The sequence below is a fragment of the Coregonus lavaretus genome (genome assembly GCF_964263955.1).
Source record: "Coregonus lavaretus genome assembly, chromosome: 25".
In the NCBI taxonomy this organism is placed as follows: Eukaryota; Metazoa; Chordata; class Actinopteri; order Salmoniformes; family Salmonidae; genus Coregonus; species Coregonus lavaretus.
In genome coordinates this window covers 29283298-29302153 of record NC_140012.1, presented here as the reverse complement: position 1 = coordinate 29302153, position 18856 = coordinate 29283298, and the positions used below count along the sequence as shown (strand labels likewise).

The 18856-nt window shown below is 47.6% G+C and overlaps 1 protein-coding gene across 1 annotated transcript in view; it reads left to right on the top strand.

The window, feature by feature from the left end:
* Window positions 1-18856, top strand: part of LOC311100971 (protein TANC2-like) — a gene marked incomplete at both ends in the record, with an annotated part of 174237 nt that overhangs the window by 95849 nt on the left and 59532 nt on the right. Inside the window, 4 exons of the mRNA XM_084141975.1 lie at window positions 1575-1691; window positions 11788-11936; window positions 15838-16042; window positions 17672-17929. Of these exons, the coding sequence (XP_083998101.1) occupies window positions 1575-1691; window positions 11788-11936; window positions 15838-16042; window positions 17672-17929 (729 nt within the window). The remainder of the gene's footprint in view (window positions 1-1574; window positions 1692-11787; window positions 11937-15837; window positions 16043-17671; window positions 17930-18856) is intronic.

Genomic DNA, 18856 nt, shown 5'->3' with positions numbered 1-18856 from the left:
TTCTGTCTCTGTCTGTCTCCCCCATCTCTTCTGTCTCTGTCTGTCTCCCCCTCTCTGTCTCCGTCTGTCTCCCCCTCTCTCTTCTGTATCCGTCTGTCTCCCCCCCTCTCTTCTGTCTCCGTCTGTCTCCCCCCCTCTCTTCTGTCTCCGTCTGTCTCCCCCTCTCTCTTCTGTCTCCGTCTGTCTCCCCCTCTCTCTTCTGTCTCTGTCTGTCTCCCCCCCTCTCTTCTGTCTCCGTCTGTCTCCCCCTCTCTCTTCTGTCTCCCCCTCTCTCTTCTGTCTCCGTCTGTCTCCCCCTCTCTCTTCTGTATCCGTCTGTCTCCCCCCCTCTCTTCTGTCTCCGTCTGTCTCCCCCCCGCTCTTCTGTCTCCGTCTGTCTCCCCCTCTCTCTTCTGTCTCCGTCTGTCTCCCCCTCTCTCTTCTGTCTCCGTCTGTCTCCCCCTCTCTCTTCTGTCTCCGTCTGTCTCCCCCTCTCTCTTCTGTCTCCGTCTGTCTCCCCCTCTCTCTTCTGTATCCGTCTGTCTCCCCCCCTCTCTTCTGTCTCCGTCTGTCTCCCCCTCTCTCTTCTGTCTCCCCCCCTCTCTTCTGTCTCCGTCTGTCTCCCCCTCTCTCTTCTGTATCCGTCTGTCTCCCCCCCTCTCTTCTGTCTCCGTCTGTCTCCCCCTCTCTCTTCTGTATCCGTCTGTCTCCCCCCCTCTCTTCTGTCTCCGTCTGTCTCCCCCTCTCTCTTCTGTATCCGTCTGTCTCCCCCCCTCTCTTCTGTCTCCGTCTGTCTCCCCCTCTCTCTTCTGTCTCCGTCTGTCTCCCCCTCTCTCTTCTGTCTCCGTCTGTCTCCCCCTCTCTCTTCTGTCTCCGTCTGTCTCCCCCTCTCTCTTCTGTCTCCGTCTGTCTCCCCCTCTCTCTTCTGTCTCTGTCTGTCTCCCCCTCTCTCTTCTGTCTCCGTCTGTCTCCCCCTCTCTCATCTGTCTCCGTCTGTCTCCCCCTCTCTCTTCTGTATCCGTCTGTCTCCCCCTCTCTCTTCTGTCTCCCCCTCTCTCTTCTGTCTCCGTCTGTCTCCCCCCCTCTCTTCTGTATCCGTCTGTCTCCCCCCCTCTCTTCTGTCTCCGTCTGTCTCCCCCCCTCTCTTCTGTCTCCGTCTGTCTCCCCCTCTCTCTTCTGTCTCCGTCTGTCTCCCCCTCTCTCTTCTGTCTCCGTCTGTCTCCCCCTCTCTCTTCTGTCTCCGTCTGTCTCCCCCTCTCTCTTCTGTCTCTGTCTGTCTCCCCCTCTCTCTTCTGTCTCTGTCTGTCTCCCCCTCTCTCTTCTGTCTCCGTCTGTCTCCCCCTCTCTCTTCTGTCTCCGTCTGTCTCCCCCTCTCTCTTCTGTCTCCGTCTGTCTCCCCCTCTCTCTTCTGTCTCCGTCTGTCTCCCCCTCTCTCTTCTGTCTCTGTCTGTCTCCCCCTCTCTCTTCTGTCTCTATCTGTCTCCCCCTCTCTATTTTCTATCATTTGGGTGTTCTGTGTCACTGTGTGTGTGTGTGTGTATGTGTGTGTGTGTGTTGTCTCCTTCTGTATGTGTGTGTGTGCTTTCTGCTCCCAGCCCCCCTGCGGAAAGCAAAATTTGTGGAGAGCCCTCGCATTCCACAATCAGAGCTTGGCTCCCCTACGCACACCTCCTGTACTGCCAAGAACCACGGCCTGGATACATACTGCCCCGGTAAGTCTGCTCTGCTCCTCAAATCCACACAGCTATGGCCTTGTTTGTTTTTCAATGTTTTTACTTTGGTATGTTTTATAGTACTGTCTGTCCGTCTCTGTGTGTCTGTCCGTCAGTCTGTCCGTCTGCATATGGGTGAGTGCAGATTGAATGTGTGTATCAGAGCTAAGCAATGTTCGGTTCTGTCTTTCACTGCATCTTTTACAGACACCGCTCATCGCTGAGGTCATTAGCTGAATTGCTTTCCTAACGCTCCCCCGTTCAGTCTTTCTTTGTCACTCTATCTAATCCTCTCCCTCGCTCCCTCTCTCTTGACCTCTCTCTCTCTCTCTCTACCTCTACCACTTCCCCTCACTCCTCTCCCACACCTCGTCTTTGGTTTCTGTTTAGATCACAGCGGACCTTTCCTCTGTAGCCCTGCAGAGTCCAGTTCCCTCTCTCCATCCCTCCCCAAGCCGTCCCTCCATCCCCCTCTTTCCCACCACGGGAGGACATCATCAACTTGGGTCAATCAAGGATAGAGTAGCTCAATTCAAATATGTTTTTTCCTGTATCGATTTTTTTCATCTTTCCTGTAATCTGGTCTCTAAGTGCAGTCATTGAGAATGGCGGCATATAGCTTGGTAATATCTCCATGACATTTGTGTTGGTATACAATCTTCCTGTATGGATTTTACTCAGATGAACACTAATCAACGGATGAAGACGTGAAGAAAAGTAGGATAGAGTCATTTCAATATGACAGACAGAGCACTTCACACCGTCTCCATCTGCCAGTATCTCCAAGGCCTTTGCTCTATGCGTGTGTTAAGTATATTCTGATATCTGCTCTCTAATGTTGTAGTGAAGAGTTTGATGTTGCATTGAATCTGCGACATAATCTGTATCAACAGGAAAGACTGTCTGGTAGTAGTCAGTTAAATGTGATGATGGTATGCTGTTAGGACTGTGTGACAGTAGTATGGATTGATTTGAACAGGTATTCTGCTCAGTAGGGAAAAGCCAACAAAAGATGAGCTTTGACCTCCCACATGGAACGAATGGCAGACGTGTTAGCTTTTATCAAGAGGTCTTAGGGAACGTGTAACAGCCTGATTATGAGTTTAACATCTGTTCTTAGGACAGAATACCAGACCACAGTTCCCACTCTGCCTTGTGGCTGTGTCTATGTGTGGGCTTGTGCGCGCGTGTGTGTGTGTCCGACCAATCCTCATAGCCTCCACTGTTGTTTTACTGTACAGTGTACAACCCATCCTACTGTACAGTATGTGAACAACTCCTCTTTGATGGTAGTATCCATAGAGATCCAATTAAATTATTCTAATTCCTAATTCTATGGTAGTAGCCATAGAGATCCAATTAAATTATTATAATTCCTAATTCTATGGTAGTAGCCATGTAATAGTGTTCCAGTGGCCCTCCTCTGCTGTGGCAACTGGTAGTATGTGTAGATGTGTGGGGGAATTTGGGGGCTTACTTGGCTTAACCCTCCTCTCTCACCTCACCTGAAACCCCTGATCTGCTGTGGTCTGGGGCTGGGGCTCCCCTGCCTGCTCCACACATGGCCAGCTCCTCTCTCCTCCTTCGGCATTAGGCAGGCAGGTTCAAAAATCGAATCAGATTGTACAAGCTTCGTAAACAACAGCTGTATACTAACAGTGAAATGCTTACGGGCCCTTCCCAACAAGGCAGAGAGAAAAATAGAAAAATAATAACACAAGGAATCAATACACAATGAGTAGCGATAACTTGGCTATATACACAGGGTACCAGTACCAGGGCTGGAGTCAATTCCATTTAAATTCCTGTCAATTCAGAAAGTAAACCAAATTCCAATTACACATTTCATTAAAAAGCATTGAGGATCATTGACATTAGAATTTCAGTGTACTTCCTGAATTGAAATGGAATTGACCCCAATCCTGACCAGTACCAAGTCGATGTGCAGGGATACGAGGTACATTGCATTCCGAAAGTATTCAGACCCCTTGACTTTTTCCATATTTTGTTACGTTACAGCCTTATTCTGAAATGGATTAAATAGTTATTGCCCCTCATCTATCTACACAAAATACCCCATAATGACAAAGCAAAAATAGTTTTTTTTGACATTTTTGCAAATGTATTAAAAATAAGAAACTGATATCACATTTACATAAGTATTCAGACCCTTTACGCAGTACTTTGTTGAAGCACCTTTGGCAGCGATTACAGCCTCAAGTCTTCTTGACTCGAGGTCCTGAGCGCTCTGGGCAGGTTTTCATCAAGGATCTCTCTGTACTTTGCTCCGTTCATCTTTCCCTCGATCCTGACTAGTCTCCCAGTCCCTGCCGCTGAAAAACATTGCCACAGCATGATGCTGCCACCAACATGCTTCACCATAGGGATGGTGCCATGTTTCCTCCAGACGTGACGCTTAGCATTCAAGCCAAAGAGTTCAATCTTGGTTTCATCTGACCAGATCATCTTATTTCTCATGGTCTGAGAGTCCTTAAGATGCCTTTTGGCAAACTCCAAGCGGGCTGTCATGTGCCTTTTACTGAGGAGTGGCTTCCGTCTGGCCACTCTACCATAAAGGCCTGATTGGTGGAGTGCTGCAGAGATGGCACGGGCTGTGCTGGACTGGATACACGCACCACTGGTCTGGTGCGGGGAGCAGGTACAGGGTGTACCGGGCTGGCGACACGCACCACTGGTTTGGTGCGGGGAGCAGGTGAGGGGCTTACCGGACTGGATACACGCACCACTGGTTTGGTGCGGGGAGCAGGTACGGGGCGTACCGGGCTGGCGACACGCACCACTGGTTTGGTGCGGGGAGCAGGTATGGGCCGTACTGGACTGGAAACACGCACCAGTGGAGCGGACTACTCTGGCTACGGAGTGGAGCCGCTGACCGGAGCTGGACCGTGCACCGGTGGAGCGGACTGCTCTGTCTCCGGAATGGAGCCGCTGACCAGAGCTGGATCAGGCGCCGATGGAGCGGATTGCTCTGGCTCCGGAGTGGAACCGCTGACCGGAGCTGGACTGGGCACCGGTGGAGCGGACAACTCTGGCTCCGGAGTGGAGCCGCTGACCGGAGCTGGACTAGGCACCGGTGGAGCGGACTGCTCTGTCTCCGGAATGGAGCCTCTGACCGGAGCTGGATCAGGCACCGGTGGAGCGGATTGCTCTGGCTCCGTAGTGGATCCGCTGACCGGAGCTGGACTGGGCACCGGTGGAGCAGACTGCTCTGGCTCCGGAGTGGATCCGCTGACCGGAGCAGGACTGGACCCCAGTGGAGAGGACTGCTCTGGCTCCGGAGTGGAGCAACCGACTGGAGCTGGATCAGGCACCGGTGGAGCGGATTGCTCTGGCTCCGGAGTGGAGCAAACTTCCGGACCCGTATCCATCCCCATCTCTGGAGCAGGACTAAATGCCGTGCCCAGCCCAAGGTGTAGAAACACCACCTCTCTCGCTCCAATGTACTCACTACGCGCACCATTGCGCTGCCGAGCGCCTGGATCCTGCTCGCCTGCCGTTGCATACGTTCCTCCAAAGATCCGGACGGACCGACTGTACCTGCTGAATCCATTTTAGGTGCGTGTTTCTGTCCTGGAACGGGCCGTGCCGGACTGGGAACAAGCACCACTGGCTTGGTGCGAGAAGCAGGCACGGGGCGTACCGGGCTGGGAATTGGCATTGGAGATGTACGACTGTTCCTGTCCTTCTCTCTCCGCGCCAAATCCTCCTCCAGTGAGGACTCCTCCGGGAGCCCCCATGAGTTAGGGAACAGAAACTCATCGTCGTCGTCATCCTCTGACTCCTCAGTGTAAAACTGTTCCCATTCCTGCTCCCATGGTCGTAGGGACTCCAACTGGAACCCCACCGGGTGCAGTGGTCGGGGCTCTTCTCTCTCGATCCGCAGGTCTTGGAGGACCTCTAAAATAGCGGCCTCCTCCTCTCTAGTCAGCCCTTTCACGGCCTCCTGCTGCCTCGTCGTCCACCCCGTGAGCCCCCCCCCCCCCCACCCCCCCCCCCCTCCACACAATTTTCTTGGGGCTGCTTCTCGGGCTTCCTCTTCGGCCGGCATCGTTGATGTCACCGTTGATCCTCTCCTACCCGGGCTTCCTCCTTCATTGCCTTACCGTAACGGACGGCCTCCTCCTCTGTGATTTTCCCCCAACCGAGGAGGACATCTACCAACGTAGCCTCCCGTTGAGTACCAGGCGTTTGCTCCTTCTGGGCACAAAATGTGGAAAAAGTCTGAATACTTTCCGAATGCACTGTAGGTAATAGGGGTAAAGTGACTGGGCAAAAGGATAGATAATAGACAGTAGCAGCTTATGTGATGAGTCAAAATAGTTAAAAAAAGGGGGGTCAATGCAGATAGTCCGGATAGCTATTTGGTACTCTATTTAGCAGTCTCATTGCTTGGGGGTAGAAGCTGTTCAGGGTCCTGTTGGTTCCAGACTTGGTGTATCGGTACCGTAGCAGAAAGAACAGTATATGACTTGGGTGGCTGGAGTCTTTGACAAATTTTAGGGCCTTCCTCTGACTCCGACTGGTATAGAGGTCCTGGATGGGCCATACGCGCTACCCTCTGTAGCGCCAAGCAGTTGCCATACCAAGCGGTGATGCAGCCAGTCAAGATGCTCTCAATGGTGCAGCTGTATAACTTTTTGAGGATCTTAGGGCCCATGCCAAACCTTTTAAGCATCCTGAGTGGGAAGAGGCATTGTCATGCCTTCTTCACCACTGTGTTGGTGTGTGTGTGTGTGGACCACGTTAATTCCTTGGACGGCCGGGGGAGAAACAGATGCATCCGGCCGTCCGCAGAGGAACACATTCCTCCACGCTGCCCACCACGCCACCAGATAGTTGCCATGGCAACCATCTGTCTCTCTTCAGGAATCAGAGTGAAGAGGACTAAGAGAGGGAGAGGGGGCAAACACACAAGAGCTCGCTATATATTAAATTTCGGTAGGAGGAGTGTAGGCTGATTGATGTCTTACAGACAAGGAGGAATGCTTGGAGTTTCACTGAGGGTATGTTTGGAATGTTGCGAAAGCCTTTTTCTTCTCGCTTTTGAAAGCTATCCGAGATCTAGACTATCGCTTGGATGAATACAATAACAAGCAGTATGTTGCAATGTCTGTATGCTCAAGTAAATACAGTTGAAGTCGGAAGTTTACATACACTTAGGTTGGAGTCAAATTTCTTGTTAACAAACTATAGTTTTGGCAGTCGGTTAGGACATCTACTTTGTGCATGACACAAGTACTTTTTCCAACAATTGTTTACAGACAGATTATTTCACTTATAATTCACTGTATCACAATTCCAGTGGGTCAGAAGTTTACATACACTAAGTTGACTGTGCCTTTAAACAGCTTGGAAAATTCCAGAAAATGATGTCATGGCTTTAGAAGCTTCTGATAGGCTAATTGACATAATTTGAGTCAATTGGAGGTGTACCTGTGGATGTATTTCAAGGGCTACCTTCAAACTCAGTGCCTCTTTGCTTGACATAATGGGAAAATCAAAAGAAATCAGCCAAGACCTCAGAAAAAAAATGGTGGACCTCCACAAGTCTGGTTTATCCTTGGGAGCAATTTCCAAATGCCTGAAGGTACCAAGTTCATCTGTACAAACAATAGTACACAAAGTATAAACACCATGGGACCACACAGCCGTCATACTGCTCAGGAAGGAGATTAACGTACTTTGGTGCGAAAAGTGCGAATAAATCCCAGAACAACAGCAAAGGAAGATGCTGGAGGAAACAGGTACAAAAGTATCTATATCCACAGTAAAACGAGTCCTATATCGACATAACCTGAAAGGCCGCTCAGCAAGGAGAAGCTACTGCTCCAAAACCACCATGAAAAAGCCAGACTATGGTTTGCAACTGCACATGGGGACAAAGATCGTACTTTTTGGAGAAATGTCCTCTGGTCTGATGAAACAAAAATAGAACTGTTTGGCCATAATGACCATCGTTATGTTTGGAGGAAAAAGGGGGTAGCTTGCAAGCTGAAGAACACCATCCCAACCGTGAAGCACAGGGGTGGCAGCATCATGCTGTGGGGGTGCTTTGCTGCAGGAGGGACTGGTGCACTTCACAAAATAGATGGCATCATGAGGAAGGAAAATTATGTGGATATATTGAAGCAACATCTCAAGACATCAGTCAGGAAGTTAAAGCTTGGTCGCAAATGGGTCTTCCAAATGGACAATGACCCCAAGCATACTTCCAAAGTTGTGGCAAAATGGCTTAAGGACAACAAAGTCAAGGTATTGGAGTGGCCAACACAAAGCCCTGACCTCAATCCTATAGAAAATGTGTGGGCAGAACTGAAAAAGTGTGTGCGAGCAAGGAGGCCTACAAACCTGACTCAGTTACACCAGCTCTGTCAGGAGGAATGGGCCAAAATTCACCCAACTTATTGTGGAAGGCTATCCAAAATGTTTGACCCAAGTTAAACAATTTAAAGGCAATGCTACCAAATACTAATTGAGTGTATTTGAACTTCTGACCCACTGGGAATGTATTAGCAGTCTCATTGCTTGGGGGTAGAAGCTGTTCAGGGTCCTGTTGGTTCCAGACTTGGTGTATCTAAAATAAATAAAAGCTTAAATAAATAATTTCTCTCTGCTATTATTCTGACATTTCACATTCTTAAAATAAAGTGGTGATCCTAACTGACCTAAGACAGGTAATTTTTACTAGGATTAAATGTCAGGAATTGTGAAAAACTGAGTTTAAATGTATTTGGCTAAGGTGTATGTAAACTTCCGACTTCAACTGTATATTCAAATAAAGCCACGTATGAGGCTTACCTATATCAATAGACACACACACAGTGTTTTTGTTTTAATGGTAGACTCCTTATTCACTGGATGTAAGGAGGTGTGTGTGTGTGTGTGGCTGTAAGGAGGTGGTGATTTATCCCTTACTATGTTCTACCTTTGGGGATCTGTTGTACAGGATCAATGACCTCCCAGGACCACTTTACTGTGTCTGGCTGTGTGGTATTATTTAGAGTTTTGAGGGTGCTATAATGTGTAGTTACTGCAGTCGCCTGTGTGTGCATTGTTTTTCATGTAGTATGCATGAATGACATAGTAAACACCATCCCAATGGCACCCTTTCACCTTGGTCTAATGGTCTAAACCTCACAGGTCTGTTTACCTATCGGTCTGGTCTGACCAGTCAGTCTGAGGGAGGGGAGGGATGGTAGGGAGAGAAGGGAAGGGAGGGAGAACTGGGTTGTATTCATCAGTGCAATTATTTAGTAATGAAAACAAGTGTTTCTTATTGGACAAGTTGAGGTAGGTCCCTCCCTGTTTCAGCCCGTTTGCTTCTGTTTGGTTCCTTTTGAATACACCCAAAGAAAGCAGCCTGTCTACAGTGTCTCACCACTGTTTAGTTGAGCACCATCACCTTCTGTCAGCTGTCTTTCTTTGACATTCCCACGACCACATCAAACACCCATACACAACACACAGCAGAGAGAAACCAGCTCTTCAGCTGAGATCAACACATTACCCAGCAACACCCCGCCCATAACAAAGTAGTCCACCAGCGGCAGTATCAGGTATTAGTTTAATAACAACATCCTGGTATTGTGACCTCATGACCAGACCAGAGCAGGATCTAAAGACATATAAACAATAATGATGACTGTGAAATCTCCAGCGTTGCTAGAAGTCTCTTCTTTCTAATCATCATATGATACTACAGTAGTTTCAGAGGATATTCAGTCCCTCTCCAATATAGGTGTATACATACCAGTAGACAGTGTGAGTAGAGTGATTCACATCTACTATTTCTCCCTCTATCTCTCTCTCTCTCTTTCTCTCTATTGCTCTCTCTCCCTCAATCGCTCTCTCTCTCCCTCTATCGCTCTCTCTCCCTCTATCGCTCTCTCTCCCTCTATCGCTCTCTCTCCCTCTATCGCTCTCTCTCTCCCTCTATCACTCTCTCTCCCTCTATCGCTCTCTCTCTCCCTCTATCGCTCTCTCTCCCTCTCTCCCTCTATCGCTCTCTCTCCCTCTATCGCTCTCTCTCTCCCTCTATCGCTCTCTCTCTCCCTCTATCGCTCTTTCTCTCCCTCTATCGCTCTCTCTCTCCCTCTATCGCTCTCTCTCCCTCTATCGCTCTCTCACTCCCTCTATCGCTCTCTCTCTCCCTCTATCGCTCTCTCTCCCTCTATCGCTCTCTCTCTCCCTCGCTCTCTCTCTCTCTCTCTCCTCTATTGCTCTCTCGCTCTCTCTCTCTCTCTATCGCTCTCTCTCCTCTATCGCTCTCTCTCTCCCTCTATCACTCTCTTCCTCTCTCTCTCTCCCTCTATTGCTCTCTCTCTCTCTCGCTCTCCCTCTATCGCTCTCTCCCTCTATCGCTCTCTCTCTCCTTCCCTCTATCGCTCTCTCTCTCCTTCCCTCTATCGCTCTCTCTCTCCCTCTATCACTCTCTCTCTCCCTCTATCACTCTCTCTCCCTCTATCGCGCTCTCTCTTAGAAACACTCACTCACACACAGACAGACACACACACACACACACATACATACATACACACACCCTGCCCTCACACAGGTGAGGGGCATATTCACTTACCTCATCCAAACACAACGCTGACTGTTTGAGATGGGAACAGTTGTATGTGTGTGTGTGGAGGAATCTTTACAGGCATGACTAGAAGGGGGGTTGGTTGTCTCAACGCCAGTGTGTCCAGTTCAGTCTCAATCTCTGGAGAATTGACCTCTGATGCACAGCTCTGCTCTCGGGGGTGGTTCAGGTAGAGACTGTCTCTTATTTCTACTCTACTAGGTTTCTACTCTACTCTACTATATGCCTTCTCCCATTCGTGTTTTCTTTGTGATTTTGTGATTGGTACAGAACATTTTTCAGCAGGAGAATGTGTAGCTAACATGTTCAGGTGTTGCACATGTATCTGAGTTGGGGCTTGAACAGGTTAAGGACATTTATCCAGCAGTTTGTTTCTTGGTTTCGATCTGAATCTTTTAATTTTCATGTGCTAGACTGCTCCTTCTATAGTCTATCCAAGGTGTGGTTGCCTTCCAGGTCAAGAGAGTTGGTTTACTCTGTTTTACTTGATTTACACTTATTCACAAACACACTCCTTCTTTCTCCACTCCTTCTCTCCTCCCCCCCCTCTCTTCCTCCTCCTCCTTACCCCCCCCCCCCTCTCTCTCTTTGTCACTTTCCCCCACACTCTCTCTCTCACTCTCTCTCAATTTCAATTTCAATTTAAGGGCTTTATTGACATGGGAAACTAATGTTAACATTGCCAAAGCAAGTGAAGTACATAGTAAACAAAAGTGAAATAAACAATAAATATTAACAGTAAACATTACACTCAGAAGTTCCAAAATAATAAAGACATTTCAAATGTCATATTATGTATATATACAGTGTTGTAACAATGTGCAAATAGTTAAAGTACAAATGGGAAAATAAATCAACCTAAATATGGGTTGTATTTACAATGGTGTTTGTTCATCACTGGTTGCCCTTTTCTTGTGGCAACAGGTCACAAATCTCGCTGCTGTGATGGCACACTGTGGTATTTCACCCAGTAGATAAGGGAGTTTATCAAAATTGGGTGTGTTTTCGAATTCTTTGTGGATCTCTGTAATCTAAGGGAAATATTTGTCTCTAATATGGTCATACATTTGGCAGGAGGTTAGGAAGTGCAGCTCAGTTTCCACCTCATTTTGTGGGCAGTGTGCACATAGCCTGTCTTCTCTTGAGAGCCAGGTCTGCCTATGGCGGCCTTTCTCAATAGCAAGGCTATGCTCACTGAGTCTACATAGTCAAAGCTTTCCTTAAGTTTGGGTCGGTCACAGTGGTCAGGTATTCTGCCACTGTGTACTCTCTGTTTAGGGCCAAATAGCATTCTAGTTTGCTCCGTTTTTTTGTTAATTCTTTCCAATGTGTCAAGTAATTATCTTTTTGTTTTCTCATGATTTGGTTGGGTCTAATTGTGTTGTTGTTGTCCTGGGGCTATGTGGGGTCTGTTTGTGTTTGTGAACAGAGCCCCAGGACCAGCTTACTCTCTCTCCCTCCCCCACTCTCTCTCTCCTCTCTCTGTAGGGGAGTCAAGCGGGGAGCTGGGGCCCCCTCCATCGGTGGATGAGGCAGCCAACACATTGATGACGCGCCTGGGCTTCCTCTTGGGAGACGAAACTAGTGAGGGGCCAGACGGAGAACATTACAGCATGGACGAACAAGACGACAGACAGGTGTGTGTGTGTGTGTTTGGCCATTCCATAATGCTAACCCCTCCTCTCTCTACTGCTATCACTGAGGAAATGGTGCTGCAAATTTCCGCTCTGAGACGAAAAACCTCAGTATTCGTGATATCTTGAGATTCCATTTGGTGTTTCTCTATTTCTGATTCCATTTGAGAAACACACATACCTGGGATGTGATGACTTCCCTTCTATCTGATATTTTGATGATCTCCTTGTTTACAGCCTGTTGATACACATCTGTAAGCCAGGACAAAAGATCAAAGGAAACTCACAAAATTGCCCTCCACCAAGGAATTTTACATTCCCAATTTTTCAGTTTCTACACCGAGCATAAACTGTCTACATCCCTAATAAGGCCATTATATAACAAAGTTCTTAAATTATTTATTTTGCTTGGTGCCTCAACTTCAGTCGTCGTTCATTAATATATTCTGCCACTTTGGTGTGCTGATATCCAGCAGATTGACTAAGTCTAATATTCTCTCACTACTGACTGAACCTAGGCTGCTAAATGGCATTTGCTGCGGGGACTTGCTTCCATTCAGCCACAAGAGCATTAGCGAGGTTGGATACTGATGTTGGACGATTAGGCCTGGCACGCAGTCAGCCAATTCATCCCAAAGGGTGTTCGAAGGGATTGGGGTCATGGCTCTGTGCAGGCCAGTCAAGTTCTTCCACACCGATCTCGACAAACCATTTCTGTGTGGACCTTGCTTTGTGCATGGGGGCATTGTCATGCTGAAACAGGAAAAGGCCTTCCCCAAACTGTTGCCACAAAGTTGGAAGTACAGAATCGTCTAGAATGTCATTGTATGCTGTAGCATTAAGATTTCCCTTCACTGGAACTAAGGGGCCTAGCCCGAACCGTGAAAAACAGCCCCAGACCATTATTCCTCATCCACCAAACTTTACAGTTGGCACTATGCAGTCGGGCAGGTAGCGTTCTCCTGGCATCCGCCAAACCCAGATTTGTCCATCAGACTGCCAGATGGTGAAGCGTGATTCATCACTCCAGAGAACGCGCTTCCACTGCACCAGAGTCCAATGGGGGCGAGATTTACACCACTCCAGCCGACACTTGGCATTGCGCATGGTGATCTTAGGGTTGTGTGCGGCTGTTCGGCCATGGAAGCCCATTTCATGAAGCTCCCGACAAACAGTTATTGTGCTGACGTTGCTTCCAGAGGCAGTTTGGAACTGCCCACACAGGAAAAATATAAACACAACATGCAACAATTTCAAAGATTTTACTCAGTTACAGTTCAGACCATCCCGCAGGTGAAGAAGCCAGATGTGGAGGTCCTGGGCTGGCATGGTTATATGTGGTTTGCGGTTGTGAGGCCGGTTGGATGTACTGCCAAATTCTCTAAAACTATGTGAGAGGCAGCTTATGGTAGAGAAATGAACATTCAATTCTCAGGCAACAGCTCTGTTGGACATTCCTGCAGTCAGCATGTCAATTGCACGCTCCCTCACAACTTGAGACATCTGTGGTATTGTGTTGTGTGACAAAACTGCACATTTTAGTGGTCTTTTATTGTCCCCAGAACAAGGTGTACCTGTGTAATGATCATGCTGTTTAATCAGCTTCTTGATATGCCACACCTGTCAGGTGGATGGATTATCTTGGCAAAGGAGAAATGCTCACTTAGAGAAATAAGCTTTTTGTGCGTATGGAAAATGTCTGGGATCTTTGATTTCAGTTCATGAAACATGGGACCAACACTTTACATGTTGTGTTTATATTTTTGTTCAGTGTATATATATATATATATCTTGGCACAATAAGTCTGTTTTTAAGCACTACAGCAGATTACCTGCTTTCTGTACCTCAAACCTAATTTGACAAGTCTACGTTTACAGAAGAGGGAGACAAACAACGTCAGAGAACGAGAGATATGGAGAGAGCGAGAGGAGAGCGAGATTAAGAGCAAGAGTGTGTGAGAGAGAGATATACAGAGACATAGAGGGCGGGGGCTGGGGTGTTACCTGTTGCTTCAGGTAGGTGTGTTATGGACTGTATAGGTACGGGCTGATGCAGTGTGGCTAACCGATTAGACTGATAGAGCATGCTAGATGTTAGTGCTGTTACGCTGTAGTGGTGGGGGTGTATAGAGTGGCTTCTTGCTTTAGAAATAAGGGTCATAGGGCTCTGGTGAAAAGTAGTGCACAATGTAGGGAATAGGGTGCCATTTGGGATGCAGTCAGTGACTCATCGTGGACCCCTGCCGTGTGTGCTCCCTCTACAAAGTCACATTTTCCGATATTTTCTTCACAAATATAGCCTGCCCTAAATATCTTGTTTGATATATAAACAGCTAATGTTTATTTTAGATCCATGAAAAGACGTTGAAACCCTCAAGGGTGGCAATATGAGGATATTAAAGTATACGTTTCCTTTTACTGTTAAAATCTATATACAATTAACTTTGATGGGCTACAGTAGGTAGGATAGTTACAGTAGCTGGGATCTCTGCAGGATAGCTAAAGCCTATTGGCTTAGGGAGGAAGGTGACCTTCTCAACCTCCAGAAAGCCGGCCATTAATTGCCTCTCCCCTCTCCACCTCTCCGCTTCTTCACGCATCCAAGTTCAATCTAATTCTACCGTGCTTTTTAAGGTCAGATGGTCAGACTAACACACAGAGGAGACATCCCAAATGGCACCCTATTGCCTATGTAGTGCACTACATTTGAAGTAGTGCACTATATATGGAATAGGGTGCCATTTGGGATGCAACCAGAGTGCACTAGCCCAGCAGATGGAGGTTATACTGCTTGATGTATAGAGGTGCTGTGTGTGTTAGTTTTCTGCTAGCCTCTCACAGACCGACCCTGTAAATGTGCCGATTGACTGCTCTCTTCCAAACCCTGAGTACAGATGACAGCTCTTACTGGGCCTGCCTAACTCAATGACTGTACAGGCCCCAACCCCCGTAGGCCCCAGGGGTGGGGGGGAGAGGAGACGGAGATGAACGGGGACACGTAACGGGCAGCATGCGACCTGACCTGGCTCTCTGTTGTCCCGTCACTACACTGACTGACTCACACTGACCAGGAAGACCAGGGGCGGTCTGACTGTTTCATAGACTGGATACAAAGGGGGCTAAGCAATTGAGGCTTGGGGTTGAGTTGAGGCTATGTGAGGGGGAGCCATGGTCTTCTACAGTAGATCAAGTGTATTTGTCATATGCACATGATACACATGGTACACAGTACAATGAAATGGTTTCTTGCAGGTTCACCTCTCAACAATGCGACAAAATAAGCGTAAGTAAGTTAAGCATAATAAAAAATAAGCTCAATGGAATAAAAATGGAGTACATTTAGCAGAAATATAAATACAAGGATGGACTCAAACTCATTTACAGTAGGATGTTTACACAGTATATTTGCACAATAAACCTGTTTTTTTAAGCACTACAGCAGCTACATGAATTGAGTGTCCTCTACCTTTGACTTTACAAATAATGACACTGTGTGTGTGCGCGTGTAGATTAGCCATGCCAGTAACATTGTGACAGGTAACATCCAATGGGAGCAGGGCAGGGGCAGGAACTGTTTAAAGCTCTCTCTCTCTCTCAGCAAGGCTGTGGAGTCAATCTGCTGCTAGAGATCAAATGGAAGCTTCAGTACTATTGGTCCCAGACAATTATACACCTACACAGAACCCTAAGACAGTAGCATGGTTTCCAGTTTCCACTACCAGGCTCAGTGCTTACTAGCGCCAGAGATGTTTGAAACCGAGAGACTCAACATGTGATTACTTCCTCCATTACCTTGTGGTGGTAATTTGCTCCTCTCCTATTGATGGTGGTCTCATTCGTCTTGGTTTTCTGGGGTGTGTGTGTGTGTGGGCGTGGGCACTGACTGTGTGTATTTCTCCTCCAGGACCTGGCTGGTAACCAGAGGATCAGTCCGTGCTCCACCCTGACTAGCAGCACAGCCTCCCCCCCGGCCGGCTCCCCCTGCTCCACCCTGCCGCCCGGCGCCGATGGTGCCATGCCCGGGGGTAACCAGGGCAACAAGGACCATGCCTACGGATCTGTCACCAGCCCCACCTCCACCCTAGAGAGCCGGGACAGCGGCATCATCGGTGAGGGGGATGGACTATATACACACACACACACACACATGAACGCACGCATGCAAAAACACAACAATACTGTAGCTTTTCATGTATACTATACTACAGACATTTACAGTGCATTCTGAAATTATTCAGACCCCTTCCCTTTTTCCAAATGTTGTTACGTTACAGCCTTATTCTAAAATGTATTGAATAAAAAAAAATCTCATCAATCTACAAACAATACCCCATAATGACAAAGCGAAAACAGGTTTTTAGAAATGTTTGCAAATGTATTAAAATAAAATTTGAAATACCTTATTTACATACGTTTTCAGAACCTTTGCTATGAGACTCGAAATTGAGCTCAGGTGCATCCTGTTTCCATTGATCATCCTTGAGATGTTTCTACAACTTGATTGGAGTCCACATGTGGTAAATTCAATTGATTGGACATGATTTGGAAAGGCACACGCCTGTCTATATAAGGTGCCACAGTTGACAGTGCATGTCAGAGTAAAAACCAAGGAATTGCCGTAGAGCTCCGAGACAGGATTGTGTCGAGGCACAGATCTGGGGAAGGGTACCAAAAATTGTTTACAGCATTGAAGGTCCCCAAGAACACAGTGGCCTCCATCATTCTTAAATGGAAGAAGTTTGGAACCACCAAGACTATTAATTCTGACAGGGGTCTAGAGTTCCTCTGTGGAGATGGGAGAACCTTCCAGAAGGACAACCATCTCTGCAGCACTCCACCAATCAGGCCTTTATGGTAGAGTGGCCAGACGGAAGCCACTCCTCAGTAAAAGGCACATGACAGCCCGCTTGGAGTTTGCCATAAGGCACCTAAAGGACTCTCAGACCATGAGAAACAAGATTCTCTGGTCTGATGAAACCAAGATTGAACTCATTGGCCTGAATGCCAAGCGTCACTTCTGGAGGAAACCTGGCACCATCCCTACGGTGAAGCATGGTGGTGGCAGCATCATGATGTGGGGATGTTTTTCAGCGGCAGGGACTGGGAGACTAGTCAGGATCGAGGGAAAGATGAATGGAGTAAAGTACAGAGAAATCCTCGATGAAAACCTGCTCCAGAGCGCTCAGGTCCTCAGACTGGGGCGAGGGTTCACCTTCCAACAGGACAACGACCCTAAGCACACAGCCAAGACAGCGCAGGAGTGGCTTCGGCACACGTCTCTGAATGTCCTTGAGTGGCCCAGTCAGAGCCCGTACTTGAACCTGATCGAACATCTCAGGAGAGACCTGAAAATAGCTGTGCAGCGACGCTCCCCATCCAACCTGACAGAGCTTGAGAGGATCTGCTGAGAAGAATGGGAGAAACTCCCCAAAAACAGATTGTAGCGTCATACCCAAGAAGATTCGATGCTGTAATCGCTGCCAAAGGTGCTTCAACAAAAATCTGTTTTTGCGTCATTATGGGTATTGTGTGTAGATTGATGAAGGGGAAAAAATTATTTAATCAATTTTAGAATAAGGCTGTAACACAATGTGGAGACAGTCAAGGGGTCTGAATACTTTCCGAATGCACTGTACGTGATTGGTTGTGACGTTGGGTCATCAAGCATGGTCGTAGCAGAGGCAACCCCTCCTTCCCTTCACTCTGACCCCTCTACTCCCTTTGTTCCTTCCTTCCAGCCACCCTGACCAGCTACTCGGAGAACGCTGAGCGGGGGGGTAAATATGGTGAGGGGGGTTTCTCACGCGGCAGTAACCTGAAGTTGTGGCAGAGCCAGAAGTCTGGCACTGACTCGTTCCTCTACCGTGTGGACGAGAACATGGCTGCCTCCACCTACAGTCTCAACAAGATCCCAGAGAGACACCTGGACAGCATGTCCTCCCACTCCGCTCACTCCATCCCTCTGTACCTCATGCCTCGCCCTAACTCTGTCGCAGGTGAATCCTACCCTCTTCCTCTCTCTTCCTGCTTGGTCTGTTCCTACTGTACACACATATCCTAACCTTTGACCTATGACTTTGACCTACAGCTTAAGCTTGACTGCGACCTTATGCAGTGTCCTTCCTCCCTGTTTATCTAAACGGCGCAAGATAATGATGACAGTCTCATTCTCAACATATAGTGCTCTATTGTTTGATTCCAGGAAAAAAATGTTTTTCCACATTCTGTCAATTTTATCTGAATGTTGAGGGGAACGTTACGTAGAAAAGGTACTCTACCGGTCAAAAGTTTTAGAACACCTACTCATTCAAGGGTTTTTCTTTATTTTTTACTATTTTCTACATTGTAGAATAATAGTGAAGACATCAAAACTATGAAATAACACATATGGAATCATGTAGTAACAAAAAAGTGTTAAACAAATCAAAATATATTTTATATTTGTTTTTCAAATAGCCACCCTTTGCCTTGATGACAGCTTTGCACACTCTTGGCATTCTCTCAACCAGCTTCACCTGGAATGCTTTTCCAACAGTCTTGAAGGAGTTCCCACATATGCTGAGCACTTGTTGGCTGCTTTTCCATCACTCTGCGGTCAGACTCATCCCAAACCATCTCAATTTGGTTGAGGTCGGGGGATTGTGGAGGCCAGGTCATCTAATGCAGCACTCCATCACTCTCCTTCTTGGTAAAATAGCCTGGAGGTGTGTTGGGTCATTGTCCTGTTGAAAAACAAATGATAGTCCCACTAAGCCCAAACCAGATGGGATGGCGTATCGCTGCAGAATGATGTGGTAGCCATGCTGGTTAAGTGTGCCTTCAATTCTAAATAAATCACAGACAGTGTCACCAGCAAAGCACCCCCATACCTCCTCCTCCATGCTTTTCGGTGGGAAATACACATGCGGAGATCATTTTACATT